At 43.8% G+C, this 17,635-nt stretch overlaps 1 protein-coding gene across 1 annotated transcript; it reads right to left on the bottom strand.

Moving 5' to 3' along the window:
- Positions 1 to 13,660: 13,660 nt before the first annotated feature.
- LOC102448152 (heat shock transcription factor, Y-linked-like) lies at positions 13,661 to 17,426 on the bottom strand. The gene is made up of 2 exons (XM_006137801.3): positions 15,460 to 17,426; positions 13,661 to 14,525 (listed from the first exon to the last, which is right to left on the bottom strand). Exons 1-2 carry the CDS (start codon positions 16,018 to 16,020, stop codon positions 13,749 to 13,751), a joined length of 1,338 nt encoding a protein of 445 aa, XP_006137863.1. The 5' UTR covers positions 16,021 to 17,426; the 3' UTR covers positions 13,661 to 13,748.
- Between the last annotated feature and the right edge of the window lie 209 nt (positions 17,427 to 17,635).

Here is a 17,635-nt window from a genome sequence, read left to right as displayed (position 1 = left end):
TGCATAAAGAAAAGTTCTCCATTAGTTCCCATAATAGAAAGACTAGAGGACACCAAAGGAAAGGAATGGATAGCAGGCTTCAAACTAGTAACAGAAAGTTCTTCTTCACAAAGCAAAGAGTCAACCTGTGGAACTCTTTGCTGCAGGAGACTGTGAAGGCTAAAACTAGAACAGAGTTTAAAGAGAAGTGAGATCAAGTCATGGAGGTTGGGTCCATGGAGTGGTATTGGCCAGGGGGTAGAAATGGTGTCCCTGCCCAAAGTTTGTGGAATGCTGGAGATGGATGGCACGAGACAAATGGCTTGGTCACTGTCTTTGGTCCATCCCCTCCAGGGTACCTAGGGTTGGCTGCTGTCGGCAGACAGGCTACTGGACCAGATGGACCTTTGGTCTGACCCAGTACGGCCATTCTAAGCTCAGGGCTCAGGGTCGGGGGTCTCAGTGGACCACCTTGATTTTCATGCAAACCTGCTCCTGGGTGGCCAGGCTGGCAGCTCTCCTGCCCTAGACGGCCACTTTCCTGTGCCTAGTGTGGAGTTCGTGGACGAGGTCCACGATGTCCACACTAGACCAGGAGGGTGCCCGCCTCTTGCGGTCCTGGCCAGGCTCCCGAGAGCTGCCAGCCTGGTCCCGGGAAGAGGCGGAGGGCTGGGGGGCATCGGGTGGCTGACTCGTGGCGTGCCAGGTGCAGGGTCTGCTGGCTGGGTGCTGGCAGGCTTGCACCTGGCACGGGCACCGTAGCCAGACCGTGCTCCTTTAAGGACTCCGGGGCCGGGAGAGGGGCAATAGAGTTTCCCTGGTAGTGCCTAGAGTGGCCACCAGGGAAAGCTGGGGAGGGCTAGCCTCCCACTAGTTCGAATTAAGGGACTACACACCCCTTAATTTGAACTAGTAAGTTCGAACTAGGCTTAGTCCTCGTAATTTGAGGTTTACCTAGTTCGAACTAAGCGCTCCACTAGTTCGAATTAAGTTCGAACTAGCGGAGCGCTAGTGTAGCGCCTATGAAAGTTAATTCGAACTAACATCCGTTAGTAGTGTAGACATACCCACAGTTACATGCTAAGTACGATTCTAAAGAAGACTAAAGTGGGTTTCAGTTGGGAGTAATGCATACTTTGGTTTGGATTTACACTCTCAGGTTCACCTGCATTGGACCATGTTTTGTGGTTTGAAGAGTTATCTTCCCAACTGGAGGACAATGGCTTCAGCTAGACTTATTTCACTTAATTTCATTTTTTTTTAATTTGAGGCAGGTCAGGGACATTAAGATAATTTAAAGTAAGCATGATACAGTAAAGACCCATTAAACAAGTCATTTCATTGAATTTACAAGCTCAAATTGTACGTTATGCAGTTCTCTTTTATAGTTCCCCATTTGACTACTTTCTCCCTATGATTTCATACTGTCCCCCAGTGCTACAAACAGCCTCTGCCTTTCATGTGCAAAGTGATCTCCATTTTGTTCTTCAAATAATTTCGTATGTTTTTAGCATATCACTGATTTCCTTTCCAAAATGGTCTGCTCTCACTATTGTTCCGGGTCTGTCTACCTGTGTCTACCTGTCTCTTCTAGGACCCAATCCAGCCCTTTGACATTCATTGGTAAACTTATTGACTTTAACGAGAAAGGAATCCAGCTATTACATTGTAAGAACATTAGGACAGTGGCCTTTTATGTGTGTGTACTGTAGGGATGTAAAACGTTATTTTAAAATGTAACGTGTTATTGCTAAAATTGCTGAGCCACATGGAGGGAGCAGCCTGTATTGTCAAGCAGGCTGGGGCTGCTGGCCAGGAGACACTTTGGTAAACTTCTCCCACCCACACCCCCTCCCTAACCCTACACCCCAATCCCTGGACCCAGGTCACAACCCCTCCTCCACCCAAACTCCCTCTGAGACCTCACACCGTCTCCTGTACCCCCGTCACTTACCCCGTGCGCCCTTCTGCACCCAACCTCCACCCTAGACCCTGCACCCCACTCCACAGAGAAGTGCGGCCCTTGACCACTTACCAAAATCTTGGAATGGCCCCCCACCAAAAGTTATTGCCCACCCTGCTATAACATGTAGCAATGTATGGATTAATTCAATCAGCCCAACAGTTAAATAGGTTAACAATATTATTAACAAGCGTTAGCATGGTCTGAGCCTCTGCCCAAAGCAGATACTTTTCAGTGTGGATTTATTCAGGTTGAATCTTTCTAGTCTGGCACCCTTGGGACCTGACTGGCTCCAAACCAGAGAATTTTCTGGACCATGGGAGTTCAGTATTGTCTAATAAAATTGTCGACATTTCCACTGCTTACTGAGCTGAGGGGTAAATTAGAGCTAAATAACAACACAAAGCACTGAGAACTAGGACTGGTGGCTGTAAACAAATTTTACGGGACCACGGGAAACTTGTCCACACCCATGAAAAGTGGACATCTGGCTAATTCAAATCATTCCAGACGACGGATGTTTCCAGAGCAGAGAGTTCTGAACTAGAGAGGTTCAACCTGTACTGCACAAGAATGGACACCATGATCCATTTTTAAATTTCACTAGACACCATTAAAATCCATTCCACATACATGTCTCAATAGTCCATTAGTGCTACTACCCTTTCTTTAAATACTCACCTCAGATGATATTTATTAGACAGTAGTTCTCTTGTGCCATGGAAAGAGATATATACCACAGTGCTGTGTCTAGCAGCCAAAAGTTACAGCTCAGTTTCTTTAGAATCATAGGGCTGAAAGAGACCTCAGGAGGTCATCAAGTCCAGCCCCCCCGCCCAAACCAGGACCAACCCCAACTCAATCATCCCAGCCAGGGCTTTGTCAAGCCAAGACTTAAAAACATCTAGGGATGGAGATTCCACCACCTCCCTAGGTAACCCACTCCAGTATTCATCACCCTTCTAATGAAATAGTTTTTCCTAATATCCAACCTAGACCTCTCCCACTATAAATTGAGACCATTGCTCCTTGTTCTGCCATCTGTCACTACTGAGAACAGCCTCTCTCCATCCTCTTTGGAACCTCCCTTCAGGAAGTTGAAGGCTGCTATCAAATCCCCCCTCACTCTTCGCTTCTGAAGTCTAATCAAGCCCAAATCCCTCAGCCTCTCCTCATAGGTCATGTGCTCCATTTGGTTGCCCTCCGCTGGACCCTCTCTAATGCGTCCACATCCTTTCTATAGTGGGGGATCCAGAACTGGACACAATACTCCAGATGTGCCCTCACCAGTGCCGAATAAAAGGGAATAATCACTTCTCCAGATCTGCTGGCAATGCTGCTACTAATGCACACCAATATTCCATTTACCTTCTTGGCTACAAGGGCACACTGTTGACTCATATCCAGCTTCTCATACGTTGTAATCCCTAGGTCCTTTTCTGCCACACTGCTACTTTGCCAGTTGGTTCCCAGCCTGTAACAGTGCCTGGGATTCTTCTGTCTCAGGTGCAGGACTCTGCACTTGTCCTTGTTGAACCTCATCAGATTTCTTTTGGCCCAATCCTCTAATCTGTCTGGGTCACTCTGGACCCGATCCCTGCCCTCCAACATATCTACCTCTCCCCCTAGCTTAGTGTCATCTGCAAACTTGCTGAGGGTGCAATCCATCCCCTCATCCAAGTCATTTATAAAGATGTTGAACAATGTAGCACTTTGAATCTAAGATATGAGTATCCTTTGTTATTCAGTACGGCTGTGTCTACACTGGCATGACTTTCCAGAAACGCATAAAACGGAATACTATTCCGTTTTCAGTTTTTCCGGAAAAGGAGCGTCTACATTGGCAGGCTGCTTTTCCGGAAAAGCACTTTTTCCGGAAAAGCGTCTGTGGCCAATGTAGACGCGCTTTTCCAGAAAAGAGCCCCAATCACCATTTTCGCGATCGGGGCTTTTTTCCGGAAAAGACTACTGGGCTGTCTACACTGGCCCTTTTCCGGAACAGTGTTCCGGAATAAAGACTTATGCCCGAGCGGGAGCAGAATAGTTTTTCCGGAATAGCGGCTGATTTTGTACAGTAGAGCATCGTTGCTTTTCCGGAAATTCAAGGGCCAGTGTAGACAGCTCGCAGCTTATTCCGGAAAAGCAGCTGATTTTCCTGAATACGTGGCCCAGTGTAGACACAGCCTACATGTATTGCTTTTTTTCTTACAGGACTTACAAAGTTATTCATTAAGAGTGCGTCTACACAGCAGCATTATTTCAGAATAATGGCTGTTATTTCAAAATAACAATGCGTCTACACAGCAATTACATTATTTTGAAATTTTGAAAGGACGACAGCTTAATTCGAAATCTGTAAACCTCAGTCCACAAGGAATAACACTTTTTCTGAAAGAGCTATTTTGGAATAGCAGTAGTGTGGAGGCCCCACTGCTGCTATTTCAAAATAGCCACTCCCCGGTGCCTCCTGGGGCTCTAATTCAAGGTAGCATGTCCACATTAGGGAAGTCTGCCTCAGACTAATTTTGAGGCTTCTCTGTAGTGGAGAGTTGCTATTTTGAAATAAACTATTTCGGGAAAAAATCAGAAATAGCTTATTTTAAAATAAATGTGCTGTGTGGACGTACCCTATTTAATTATCTATTACAGCTTTTGAATACTACCAGGTCATAATCCATTGTCTTCATTGTGTACTAGAAGATTTATCCGGTGTTGCTTGGGTCCTTAACTCAATTTTTGTTTTTTCTTCATTTAAATTGTTGCTCTGACAGGGGGCTGGGGATGCGGGGTGCAGTACGCAGGCAGCAGCATGGAGCAGCAGACAGGAGCTGGTCTGCAAGAGGAGCCGGTTTAGAAACTGGCTCCCCACTCAGACCGGCTCTGCCTGCCAACCTGTGCTGCTGCCTGTGATACAGAGGCAGCCGTGTGGGATGGCAGCAGCCCCAGTCCATGGATTGTCTGAGCTCCCCCCAGACAGAAACTGCTCTGTGGCTTCAGCCAGTCTGTGGAGGGTCTGAGCTCCCCATGGTCATGGGTTGTTCCATGCCAGAGCAACTTTGTCTGCAGGGATCTCCCTCCCCCCACGGACAAAGGCTGCTCAGTGGGATGCCGGAGCAGCCTCTGTCCACAGGGACCTCAGATCCCCCATGATTAGGGGTTGCTGCCACAGAGCAATCTCTGCCCATGGGGAGCTCGGATCTGCTGCGGATAGAGGCTGCTTTGCAGCAGCCTCCCCTACCGCATCCCTCACACTGTCGTCTCTTTTTAAGCCTGCCCCCCCTTTACCCTCCGCGCTGATATCAGAGGCAGCAATGGGGGAAGGGGAGGCAGATCCGGTACTCGTGGGGAATCAGCGTAAAGCCAGCTTCCCACAGGCACCGGCTCCTGCTCTCCCCCACCCTTGTTGTCTTTGATAGAGAGGCAGCAAAAGGGTGGGGGTGGGGAGGAAATGTGTGTAGTTGACAGGATTAACTGCTAAACCAGTGGTCCCCAACGCGGTGCCCGCCAGGGCATTTACGTGCGCCCGCCTATTTGGGGTTGCGACGCGGGACGTTTGGGGGAGGACGGGCCGCACGCGTTGCGGGGCCAGGGGAAGCGCCGGTGGTGGGAGAACCTGCCGGGGAGCACAGCGGGGAAGCCGCGGGAGCAGGGCAGACGGTCCGGAGCAGCGAAATGGCCATGCTGGGGGGGTCTGGCACCAGCGCAGGTGCACTTGGCATGGGGCCGAGCGACGCAGCAGGATGACATCACCCACTGGTGCGGTGCCCGCCCTACAAAAGGTTGGGAACCACTACGCTAAACTTAGGCATCCTTACTCTCCAGACAGTGTGAGGAACGCAGCAAATTGCACTTGCCCCTTGCTCCAAGATGAAGGGGAACAGCCAGCAATGTTCTGCTATGAATGGGGGGGGGAGCTTCAGCCCCCCGCCTCCCAAAGGGCACTGTGGGAGGGGAGGCTCTAGGCTGGGGTTGGGGCATGCCCCAAGCCAGCCCCTTTCACCTGCCTGGTGATTGTCTCTTTTCCGTATGGTTTTATGAGACACTGTGATGGAGCGGAAGTGCCCCACACTCCAGTCCCACTGGTAGCCACTTGTCTGGCGGCTCTTGGGGGGGGGCAGAGTAGCGGCACCGGGTGTGCTGGGCTGCAGGCCGAGCAGTGCTAGCGCTGTCTACCGCCGGTGCGTCAGCTGTTCCTGCGGGCGCCAGCACAGGCAGAGACACATCGGCATCCGGCCCCACTGACAGACCGGAAGCAGGGGCATGCTGGAAGGGGCGGGACCCTGTGGACCGGGAGCCGGCGCAGGGATTTAAACCCCAGAAGATGCTGGGCGAAGGAGAGAGGCAGAGAGAGCAGCTCCGCATCGGGGACCCGCGATGGATGGGACCCAAGCCGAGAAGGTGAGCCCGACGACAATGGCATGTTTGACCGCGGAGAGAGGAAGTAGCCCAGGGCTGGCAAAGGGAGCCTGCGGGCTGGTGAGTTACAGTGGACACCCCGCCAGCTGGATCTGACCGGACGGCATAGGCGTTCGTGTCCTTAGGGCCCTGGGCTGGGGTCCTTGAGAAGGGGAGCGCCCGGACCCCCCTCTCCCTGCGGTCAGAACGGGGCCGGCCCCGCCTCGGGGGCCAGTGAAGCCCCAACCTAGGGGAGGGCCTATGAACTGCTGTTAAGACAGACTTGGACGCCGGAGGGCGCTCAAAAAAGGGTGAAGGAAGCACGGGACCAAGGGGGGTGACGTGGTGCCAATGGGGCGCCCTATAAATCCGTTTACAGACGCAATCCCATTCTGGGCACATCCCATTGTACTGGAATAATCAAAACCTTACATTGCTTTAAGTTATAAGAGGAAGCTGCATACCAAATTCGGTGGTCCTAGCTCTTCCTGTTGAGCAGTTCTTGAACAGATGGACAGACAGACAAACTCACAGATTGTTTCTGGGAAGAGCACAGAGTGTTTTACAAACAATAACTAAGCCTCCCATCCCTGCTGTGAGGGAGATATTATTCCCATTTTCCTACTGTGAAAATTAAGAGGAAGTGAGGTGCAGTGATATCTCAAGTTTACACAGCAAGCCCGGGGCAGAGACAGAAATCGAACCCAAGAACTGTGATTCTCAATGTTTGACAAAACAATACATCATATAGCCTTGAATCAGCTTTTTATATAAGGAGTCATAAATAGGTCTCGATGGTGAGCCAGATTTGAGGAAATGTAATGCAGGTTTGTTAGACACTCAAGACAATAGAGTGGTCACTATTAAAAAGGTCACTATTCATCAGCCATAACCACATATGTTTAAAGAAGAGGCCAACGCTTTTCTGTACTTAGGATAGAAAATACCTGTCCTGTAAGTTTGTTGAAAATGACAAAATGCATGACTGAAGAAACTGACTTTAGCATTGAACCACAAAAACAAACAAAAACCACACCCCACCAAACTATGCTGCTGATTGTATGAAAATCTTACAATTAAAAAAAAGACATAAAGGGGGCATTGTTTGGCCTTGGAGTCATTTGAAGGTAACTCGTTGCTCCAGTGAGCTTCAATGAAAGGTGAGTGGAGGTTCCTCTTCCTAGATGCTGCTTTTCTTAGACCAGTGTTTCTCAAATAGGGTTCCACGAAGTGAAGATAAGGGTTCTGTGAGAAAATTCCATTACAATAACATTTTAAGATTAAAAATAATAATTAATATTTAAGCATTTATGAATGTTATTGAAAACGATTTTCATTTGTGTTTGCCACAATAAGTGTCCCTGTGTAATGCCAGCTTAGCCAGAGACTGGGGACGATGATGTTACTACTCAATGCTGTGCGTGCAGTCAGTCAGTGGTGTGATAGCCTATTATATACCACCGTAAATCCCCATACTCTCTCAGGGCGCGAGGGTGACTGAATATGAATATACAAGCATCACGTCAGACAAAGTTGAAGCTTCAACTGTCAAACCAATTGACCATGTATTAGACTGTTTGAGGGGTTCCACAAAATTCTTTTGAGTATAAAAGGGTTCCGTGGCCAAATAAAATTGGGACACACTGTCTTAGACTGTGCTGAAATAGTAACAGACCCTGCATTAGAATAGTGTTCAAAAGGTCCATCATAGAACAATAGGGACAAAAAAAAAAAAAGAAGCAAAGAAGAAAATGAACTTTCTGGACGTTTAATTTTTCAGCAATATCCCCAAGGACATAAAAAGGAAATGTGTGATACGCACTAAAAATTTGTATGTCACTAACATTTGTTTTTCCTTTTCAGCCAAAGTTCTTGTGGCGTATTTGGTGTTGAGGCTCTCCAGCTTCCAAGACAACAACAACTGTGGCAGTAAGCATAATGTGGGGATGCCCTATGTTGATGAGGGGTATCTCGGGGCATAGAAATGGCAGAAAATGATGGCATCACAGGCGTGGAAAACCAGGGATGGGCGAACGGCAGTATGGCAAGCTGGTAGGTATTCATAGCTGCTATATCTAGATGAGCACGTTGACAAATAGGAAGCCTGGTTATGGACTCTAATCTTGGCATGGGGTTTGGAGTCAAGGAGTGATGGTAATTCAATGCAGCAATTCGTGAGTCCATACCACAGCTGATCTCTGGAGTAAAACTGGCATGATTGTATGGATGAAAATGATACATCTTGTTCTTCTTGATTTCACAGTCAGCTGCATTTTGTTCTTGTGAAATTTCTCCTGTCATGGCCATTGAGTAATACTTTAATTCATGTCTGCTAGACCCCCATAGGTGAGAGGGTCCAGGAAAGAGGATGGAGTGTTTGTTTGAACGGTCACAGTATTTGTTCTTCGTGGCTTCAAAATTTGTTTTCTGTTCTTGTGAACTTTTTCCTGTCAAGATGGCTGTGTGAGTTTTTAATTCACTGATATTTGCTCTCAGTTCTTGAGGTGGCAGAAGCTTTTGCGCACAGTTTTGTAGAGAATGGGATGGCAACTCAGTTTGCTGGCCACCACTGTAGCCTGCAGAGGCATATTCCTGAGCATCTGGCATACCCGCAGCTTTTATGTCAGTGCTGTTGTCTTCTTGCTCTAGGGTAAAACTTCTTTTCATTATGATTAACAACTGAATAAAGACTCTCGGTGCTTGATAATACCACTGTTAACAAAAGAAACAGATTATTTTAAAGTATATCCATTCCAAAATAACTGTGTGCGCACATGCTTTTGGAAAGCACTCTCCCTTCTCAGGATGCAGTCTCAGCATTATTTTTATAGGCCAAAATCTGCCATAAAATCTTCCCTGTGCAGGTTGTTTCGATTTTCCTTTATGTAAATGGGACCCTTGACTTGGCCTCCACTGCTTATCTTCTATCTGTATTGATTCTCCTAAAGAGAGGAGAATTTAATTGTCCTAAAAAGAACTTGAAAAATGCATTCTTACCCAAGCCTCTTGAAAGCTCGTCCTGGTAAACGAGGGTACTTACATGGGTAATGTATGCATTTTTAGCTTTCTAATGTGTATCTTAAGTATCTACTGTTAACTGTTGCAAGAGTGGTCTTTCAAAGATAAACAGAGTGTGAAATGATGCACTATCGTTTTCCTAAATCCGCTGTCAGACATCTTGATTGCCTCTACTGCTACCTCTCGCCTTAATGAACATGTCTAATCAGTTTCTCTGCTGCTACCCCCACAGCAGATCTGCAGAGACTCACATCCGTTTCTTGCTGCTGCTTAGAAAGCTGAGTGGCAGCAGAGACAGGTACTGACGTTATTCTAGGAGGAAGACGACTCCCAAAATGGAACCTAGAGAAGAGTGTAGTAGTAGAGACTACCTCTTGCCTCCATGAGCCCTCATACTAGTTAGGATGGGGGTAGGGTAGAAGAGACCCTAGCTGGAGCCAGAATGGACTATGAGCATGAGTTAGAGGTACAGGTATTTTCCTGCTTTCCTGCCCTACCAGAAACTTGGAAGCTTTCAGGGGCGGTGTTGGTTTGAAAACAGCCTCCCCTCTCTAGCAGAAATATGCAAGTTCTGGGAAAGGGAGCAGACTAATAGAGAATGATCTTCCCCCTTACCATACTCAAGAATGTTGGGGAGGGTGGAACTATGTACAAGGATCCTACCTTCCCTTTGCAGCAGACAGGAGGTCCCCAGGAAGGAGAAGAAACAGAAAAGCCTCTTTTCCCTTGCAATAGTTTATGGTGACAAGTTTATCAGACAGTTGCTAGCCAGAGGTTGACATAAAAGATTTTAAGGTGCTGAATGCTGTCAACACCCATTTAAATCCATGGGAGATGTGTAGCACGCAGGACCTTCCAAGGTTGGGCTCAGAAACGAGACACTTAAAAAATGTGATGTGTCCTACTAGAAATCAGATAAAAACCATCTTATAATGCAGAGACATCCCCTTTACTGCCATGAATTTTGACCACATTCTATACTGTGACTCAAGTAATTCAGGTTCAGTTAGTAAAACCTTATATAGAAATACTACAGAGAGTATTTTCTGACCCACTGACACAAAAATACTCCGTGGGACCAGCACTTACTCCATAGAGCTATCACCCATCATTTGAATTTTCCAGAGACTTTTTAAAAGTGAAGTGGGAGAAAATCGTTACTTTGACAGCTAAAAGTAATAAGTTGACAGTGCATTTACAATGTAACCTCCAAAGACTACAAATTGATACTACTTTTAATTTAAACCGTTCAAATATTTTTTTCAGAGCAGAAATAATTCTCACCTGTTTTTGAGTAATATGAAGCTATATATTGGTCTTTCATAGATAATTTCAGACAGTCAAACGCACATGACAGTATGCAACAATTTGTATAAGCATTCATGAACATCACAATACTGAATGTGTAATATTGGCATTGCATCATAATAGAATCCCTTTCAAAAATATAGCATCATAATGAGAAAATGAACACAATTACTGACATTAAGGGTGAACAGAACATCTATTGTAATGCATATTCATATGAAATAAAGTATGCTAAAAGGCTGAAAATAGTGGGCTATTACAGATTTCCTCTCCATGTAGCTGGCTTAAATTCCCAGCTAGTTGATGGGGACTCACTGTTTTTCATTTAATAGCCAATGTGTTTGGTTGTCTCAATCCAGCTATCAGGTTACATCACAAAAACCAGCACTCTTATTGGTTGTTTTATTAAAGAGGTCAAGGACTGGTCTAAGTATGGAGTCTGAACTGCTCTCTCATTCATAGGCACAGTCTGCTCTGATAAAGGTTGTAGTATATTGGGAGTTTGAGAAGGCTTGTACTGTTTCTACTTGGGCTGGAACGTTCTGAATCTAAAGAGGACATTTTCTAAGACTTCCTTCTGGCCTCCTCCAGTAAGACCTCAAGAAAAATATTTTTTTTTGTAAAGTTTGCTTTTCAAACAGATAACAGGATCCAGCTGATGGAGAAGGGGTGACATTTTTAGAAGTGTCAAATCCCTTTTTAACGTTCGGATCGGACCTACACTGCCATGGAACTGTATCTGGACAAAGGACGTAGGTACATAGACAATAACATGAGCATGTTAGCCTACAGAGACTGATGGTTCTGAATGTAGATGTATAAGCAATGTCAAAATATGCTCACATATAATACTTTATTGGAAGGTACCATATCTGGATACCTGTGACCATTATAGCCTCAATTGATGCCTACTTTCTCCAGACACCTCGGTTATACTAGAATTCCCCCCATGGAAAGGAAAAGCCACATATTTCTTATACAGGAACAACCAAAGGTATCTTATCTACAGTAGCACACTTCACTTCTGTTTTTCAGCGAAGTGGAACCTGCACCAAGGCTACCAACACAGACTAGACATAGATGTTTCTACTGCCATACCATCTAGCTTTATCCTCCTAGTAAAAACACCGCTGCAGCTGCACCTTCAGAGGTCTAATCCACAGGGCAGTAGGACTTCTTAGGATGAACTTCATTATACTTGAAAATGCATTTTATATTTTTGGGGGGGAAAACGGAGAGCTTTGAAAACATATATACAGCACCTAGCTAAGTAAAAGTCCCAGCCAATATATGCATTCTTTGAAAGACTATATGGATTGCATATGTGCAATGCTTATAATGTCTCCTAAAAGATAACATTACAGTTGTAATTCCAGCAGGCCCTGGTCTGTGACTGGAAGCTGTTTGACACAGCATTTAATGAACCACTCTCTTTATTCTTTTTCTGTTTTCTATAAAATTGCAATACATTTCACACTTCTGGTAGATTGTCATTTTATTTAATATAAGATGTAAATATTGGAAGTTGACTACAGCAGACTTCCATGAAGCTAAGCACATAGAATGCTGCACAGTTGGGTACTAATACACTATTATTGGCACAACATTTTATCCAGCTTGTATCTGCTCTTCAAAACACCGAAGACTTCATTCACAGAATATTTATCAAATGTTATAACTAATGACAGGCATTGCTCTGTACTGTTCAATCCTGAACATTTGCTGTAGGCTATGCTCTTATAGAAACCAGTATTTTTGTCTGAGAAAGGAGTTCACTCTTGAACTCCAGCTTCTATGATACTATGTAGGTATTCATGTTTCTGAGAAGTGCTTAAATAACAGGGGCTGGGTAGTATAGAAAACCCTCAAGGAGAGATAGGCAAAGAATTGTTTTAGGTCAATCCTTCATGATAATCATGCAGAGGATTCATTGTTAAGCAATGCAGTGCATGTCCAACCTGAACCCTACTTTCATACATGGTAGTGGAAGAGAACCACTAAACCCTAAGCTCAAATCATTCCACTCTTTTTAAAATATATCATTTAATAAATATTCCTTTAATATTTTCATTCCGCTCACAATCCACCACTGAATTCAATGGAACTTTTACTGCTAACTTGCAGAAACGGTAATTACCATTCACTAGCTCACAGTCACACCAAGAACACAGAAATTCACGTTTAGAACTTGAAATATTTAACTTCAAAATTCATCAACAAAGTAACCCTGAGTTGCAGCATATTTTCAAAATTATCTGAAAGGGACTCAAACTTGTAAGTAATTCATAAATCTTGCCACTTCCTCCTCCTCTCTCTTCTCTTTTTAATAAACTGTAACCTATATCTAGATGAAAATAAATGAGATCTCTTTTAGTTTTGGTCTGTTGATTTTATAGGTTTCTTATCCTGGATCTGATTTTGGAGATCTTTCAATGAACGTATCAGATAGTATAGTAATATGTGCTTACCATTTATGCATTTGTAATCATATTCCATAGGACAGCTAACACAAATCACTCGGTAAACTGTGGGTTATCCACCTCAGTATGCGTTACAAACCTGCTGTCCCAAAAGGTGAAGTTCACTGTACTGTTTGAGTTGACAGGATAATATGAGATAGATATTTTGTTTGAACACATAGGTCAAACCCTGCTTTGGAAACCAAGACTCAATAAATGGCCTTGGCAGAAGTGTATTCTTCAGGCCTAGAGCTACATGTGGCACATGTCATCTCTAAAACAGAAAAGAGGCTCAGTCCTCCTGCAATACCTCCCTGCTTCAACACTTGTTTGCAGTGACAAAGGATGGGTAGTGGTGAACAGAAGCCATCTTTGGAAAGAACATGATCAGCCTAAGTGCAATTCAAACATTATGTTGCTCCCCCTAACTTTCTGAACTATTACATATTAAACCTGACCCATTGCTTCTACTGACCGAATTCTTCCCTGCTGAAAATAAAATTAAGCCTAGGATTATTTTATATAAATAGGACAGGAAAACTGGAAAAGACATTTATTCTTCAGTTTCATTGCAGACTTGTCAGTGACCTTGTCCCCCAGAATAGGAAATGTTAAAGTCCTTTGATTTATGGGTGGTATCCTGAATATTCAGTAGTCTTTGGTCCAACGCCTTTGGCAGCTGGTGAATTGTTTGAAGTGCAGTTGCAATTAGGGCAGTGATGGTACGATGGAGTTCGGTGATGAGATGATCTTGACATGGAAATGGCAGAGGCTGCTGCAATCATAGGCATTGAGAACCATGGGTTACAAAATGGCAGCAAACTAGCCCAATGAGCCTGCATAGCTGATAAGTCTGGATACATGGCTGGGAAGGCAGGAAGCCCCATCACTGGTCCAAAAGGACTATTTGATACAGGAGGTATGACGTGATACAAAGAAGTCGCAGACGTAGTGGTAGTGGAATCTAGATCATGGTTGCTGACTCGAGTATGGCTGTTATTTTGAGGTAAATGGAACGGAGCCAGCTGATTCAACTTCTCATTGTCTTCTGCTGTAGCATGATCTGATTGTCTCAGTGAAGCTGCAGGTGAAGAAGTGTATCCACTTCTGATTCGGGCAGTTGCTCTGACAAGTCCCTTATTCACCGTAGGCTTTCTTAGTGCACACGTTTGAATGTTTTCCTTTGAAGCAGTTGCAACAAGGTCATTTTCCTCCATGGAAGCAGTTCCCAAAGCAGACTGAATGTCTGAGTTTCTTCCCTCATTCTTTAGGCAGTTTTCACTAAATTCCTGTTCTAATGAGAAAGCAACTGGTGGTGTATTTTTGATGCCAACTCTTCTTTTACATCTTACAAGGAGGTGGGGATAGCCTCTCTTAAAATTCGGGTTATGGTAGAACTGTAACTAAATAAAGCAAGGGAAAAGATTTAATCACCTCTATGAGAATAAAAAAAAGTCAAGTGCACATTCTGGCTAAGATTTTTGCCTACATAAAGCAAACATTAATATTGAACGGACACTGGCAAACAATTTTGGCCCCAATTTTAAGCTGCAAAAAAGATATGATGAAACAGAGGTATTTTCATTACATTTTAAATCAGTGAAAATTCTTTGAATTTAAACATTCTCCTGCAGCATTGTGTTTAACCTCAGGAAATGGACCTGAATAGCTTACTTTCACTGTAGAAGCCAAATTAAGTGCAAAAAGCAAACATGGCAGAAATGGTGAAAGGTAAATTTGAAATTTAAAAGGTGTTAGAAATACAGACAGGTAATATTTTAATGGATTATATCTCTTAAGTGGGTCTAGTATCGAAACTAAAGTTTAAACAAAAAGGATGGATATTATCCGACAGTAGGAGACTTTCTAAAGCATGTAAAAGATTTAGGTCCAGAAGTACAAGTCCCCTTGACTTTTAGTAATTTAGATAAAAGGCCATAAATGTTCAAATAGTAACACATGGCTCATATCCATCTTCCTAGCATTCAGCAAATGCCAGTGGGAAAAGAAAGCAATGCAAACCTAGTACCAGAAGTACACCAGTAACCAGAAGAGAGAAAGAGAAGGGGGCTGAGAGGATTTCTGTTTCACTGGCTCAGGCGAGCAGGGAAAAACCCACACTGAAATAGTCACTTCTGGGCAAAAAACTAGTATTCACATTTTTTTACTCATTCATGAGAATACTTTGAGAACTATGGATGTCAGAATAGCCTTCAAAACCCTCATTCCTAGATTCTCTTCATGAGCATAAAACTTTTGTGCATGCAAAAAACCCTCATTAAATGTATTTCAGAATAGGCATCTTTTAAGCTTTGAGAAACTATACTGGCATTTTACCTTGCTAAAAGCAGATGCTGCTTTTTCTTCTGCTAGAAATTCAGCTAGTGAGGCAGACCTTTGAAAATCTTGCCGCATTTTGCTAAAGCCATAGAGATTAAGCTGACGGATGAAACTTTTCATGCAATCAGTTTCAAAAATTCGCAGAGGGCCTCTCCTTTCTAGCACCTCCTTTTTAAAGAGCTCTTCATCAATCACTACACAATTTCCATCATCATCCCACCAAAGTGACTTAAATTGATCACTTTCAACAATTTTCCATAGTTTCTTTGGAAAGGTGAGGGATAAAAAATCATTGTCTTCAGTGGAATTATCCTCACAGAGAGTAAGACGTGGTCTTTTTACCCATGGTCCATCACTCAGAGCTTGAAAAGCATTTTCTTCTATTATAGACCTCAAGGCAGAGTCACCAGCTGCTGTTTTATCACACAATGGAATAGCAGAAGAAATTGAGGTAGCAGAATCAACCATTTCATCCTGAGCTGAAACATGTAATGTTTCTGCTATAGGAAGGTCCATCTCCAATCCTTTATCGCTTTGACCTTTTTCAGTTGTAGCCATTTATGCTATTAGTTGAGCTTCATGCTCCTAGACAGTGGTATATTAAAATGATGCTAGCTTAAAGTGAAACTTCAGTAGAGAGTTCTAGAACATCATAATGATACTTGTGGTGTGTGGCTGTGACATCATAAAACAACTGGTTTCCTAGCAAATTGAGGTAATAATGGCCAGACAAGTCACTAAAGTGAAAAGCATTTAAATATCATTTACGAGAGATTAGATCTAATCTATAAAAGCTTTGTCTCATGATGTAAATAAGGCATATACTAACTGGACATAGAGCACCGTACCATCCATTCCTCCCTCTCCCCACAGCAGTCATTCCACAACAGAGCTGAGGGAAGCTTGTACTGCTGCGGTTGTTGGGAATAAAGGAAGAAATTTATTTGCCTAGTCTTTCCACTGAGCCTCTTTCACTAGTGAAGAATTCCCCACACTGTGTTCTTGCCATCAGACCCTGGCTGTATGAAAAAAAAAATAGGAGTACAAGTATTTAAATTACATACACTGTATATAAAAATAAGAATTTACAATTCCATTTAGCAGCTGCAAAGGAGACTGTTCCCTCTGGTCTCTTGCAGAACCCTCTTTCTGCTCCAAAGACTGGGGAAGGAGGTACTGGTAAAAGGCAGAAGGAAAGAATCTGAAAAAAAGTCACCACAGGTTGATCATCACTGCCCATCTTCTATGTGATAGTAACATTACAGAGCAAACCAAGTCACCTGCCAGCACTTGTCACAGGGATAAGAGAGAGAAAGAAGGGGAGAAAGGAGATTGTCTATTAGATGTTGACTTCCTATTGGTTCTCCCTTCCAGTGAGAATGTGGGAATTCAACCTACGCGTTTTTTCGGCTGCTCTTTTCCAGTAGGGTAGCCCAGTGGACAAATGGAAGGCCTTTTACTCCCTGGGCCTCTCAAGGAGGTCGAGCAGAGCATGTTCTCAAGTCCAAGTGGACAATGATGGTGGGATATAAATGCATTATTAGGAGGCTACCTCTAAACCCCAATTTTGCTGCAGTAGATGAGGAACAGTGTGGCCTATAATGAACTATCTTCCACCACTGAATGCCCATTACCGGGGAGACTGGGGATGGATGGGGGGAGAAACGGGTAGATGGAAGAATAAAGGCAATGCAGTAGGGAGCACTTGCCTCACTAGTATTACAGTTGTCAGAACAAATATATTCCCTACTTCTGGCATAACTAACTGTGGCTAGTGGTTATAGTGAAGAGATGAGTTTCCACATTCCTGTCATTCCTGTATCAACCATTTTTTGAAAAACAGTACTGATGGATATCAGAGTGTATACTTATCACTGAGTTGTAAGAGCAAACACAAGCATCTCTTTGCCAAAGAGAACAAACTACTGTAACATGAATTTCAGATTAATCTCACTAACCTACAAGCATCCTCAGTAGAGGTTTGGGAAAGAAAAAAAAACCCACCCGTCACCCCCCAAAATTCATGACAATGTCAAAGTAAACAGAAACTTTTCTAGAGAATTTACTAATTTAAAATGGCACAGCTCCTTGTAAAGGGTTTAATAATTTGGACTGACCTGTGTTTCACAAAAGATAGGGTAGTTTATGCAACAGTACAGTCTTGGTATTTATG

Source organism: Pelodiscus sinensis, chromosome 13 (genome assembly GCF_049634645.1).
Source record: "Pelodiscus sinensis isolate JC-2024 chromosome 13, ASM4963464v1, whole genome shotgun sequence".
Classification (NCBI taxonomy): domain Eukaryota; kingdom Metazoa; phylum Chordata; order Testudines; family Trionychidae; genus Pelodiscus; species Pelodiscus sinensis.
This window is presented reverse-complemented; position numbering and strand designations above follow the sequence as displayed.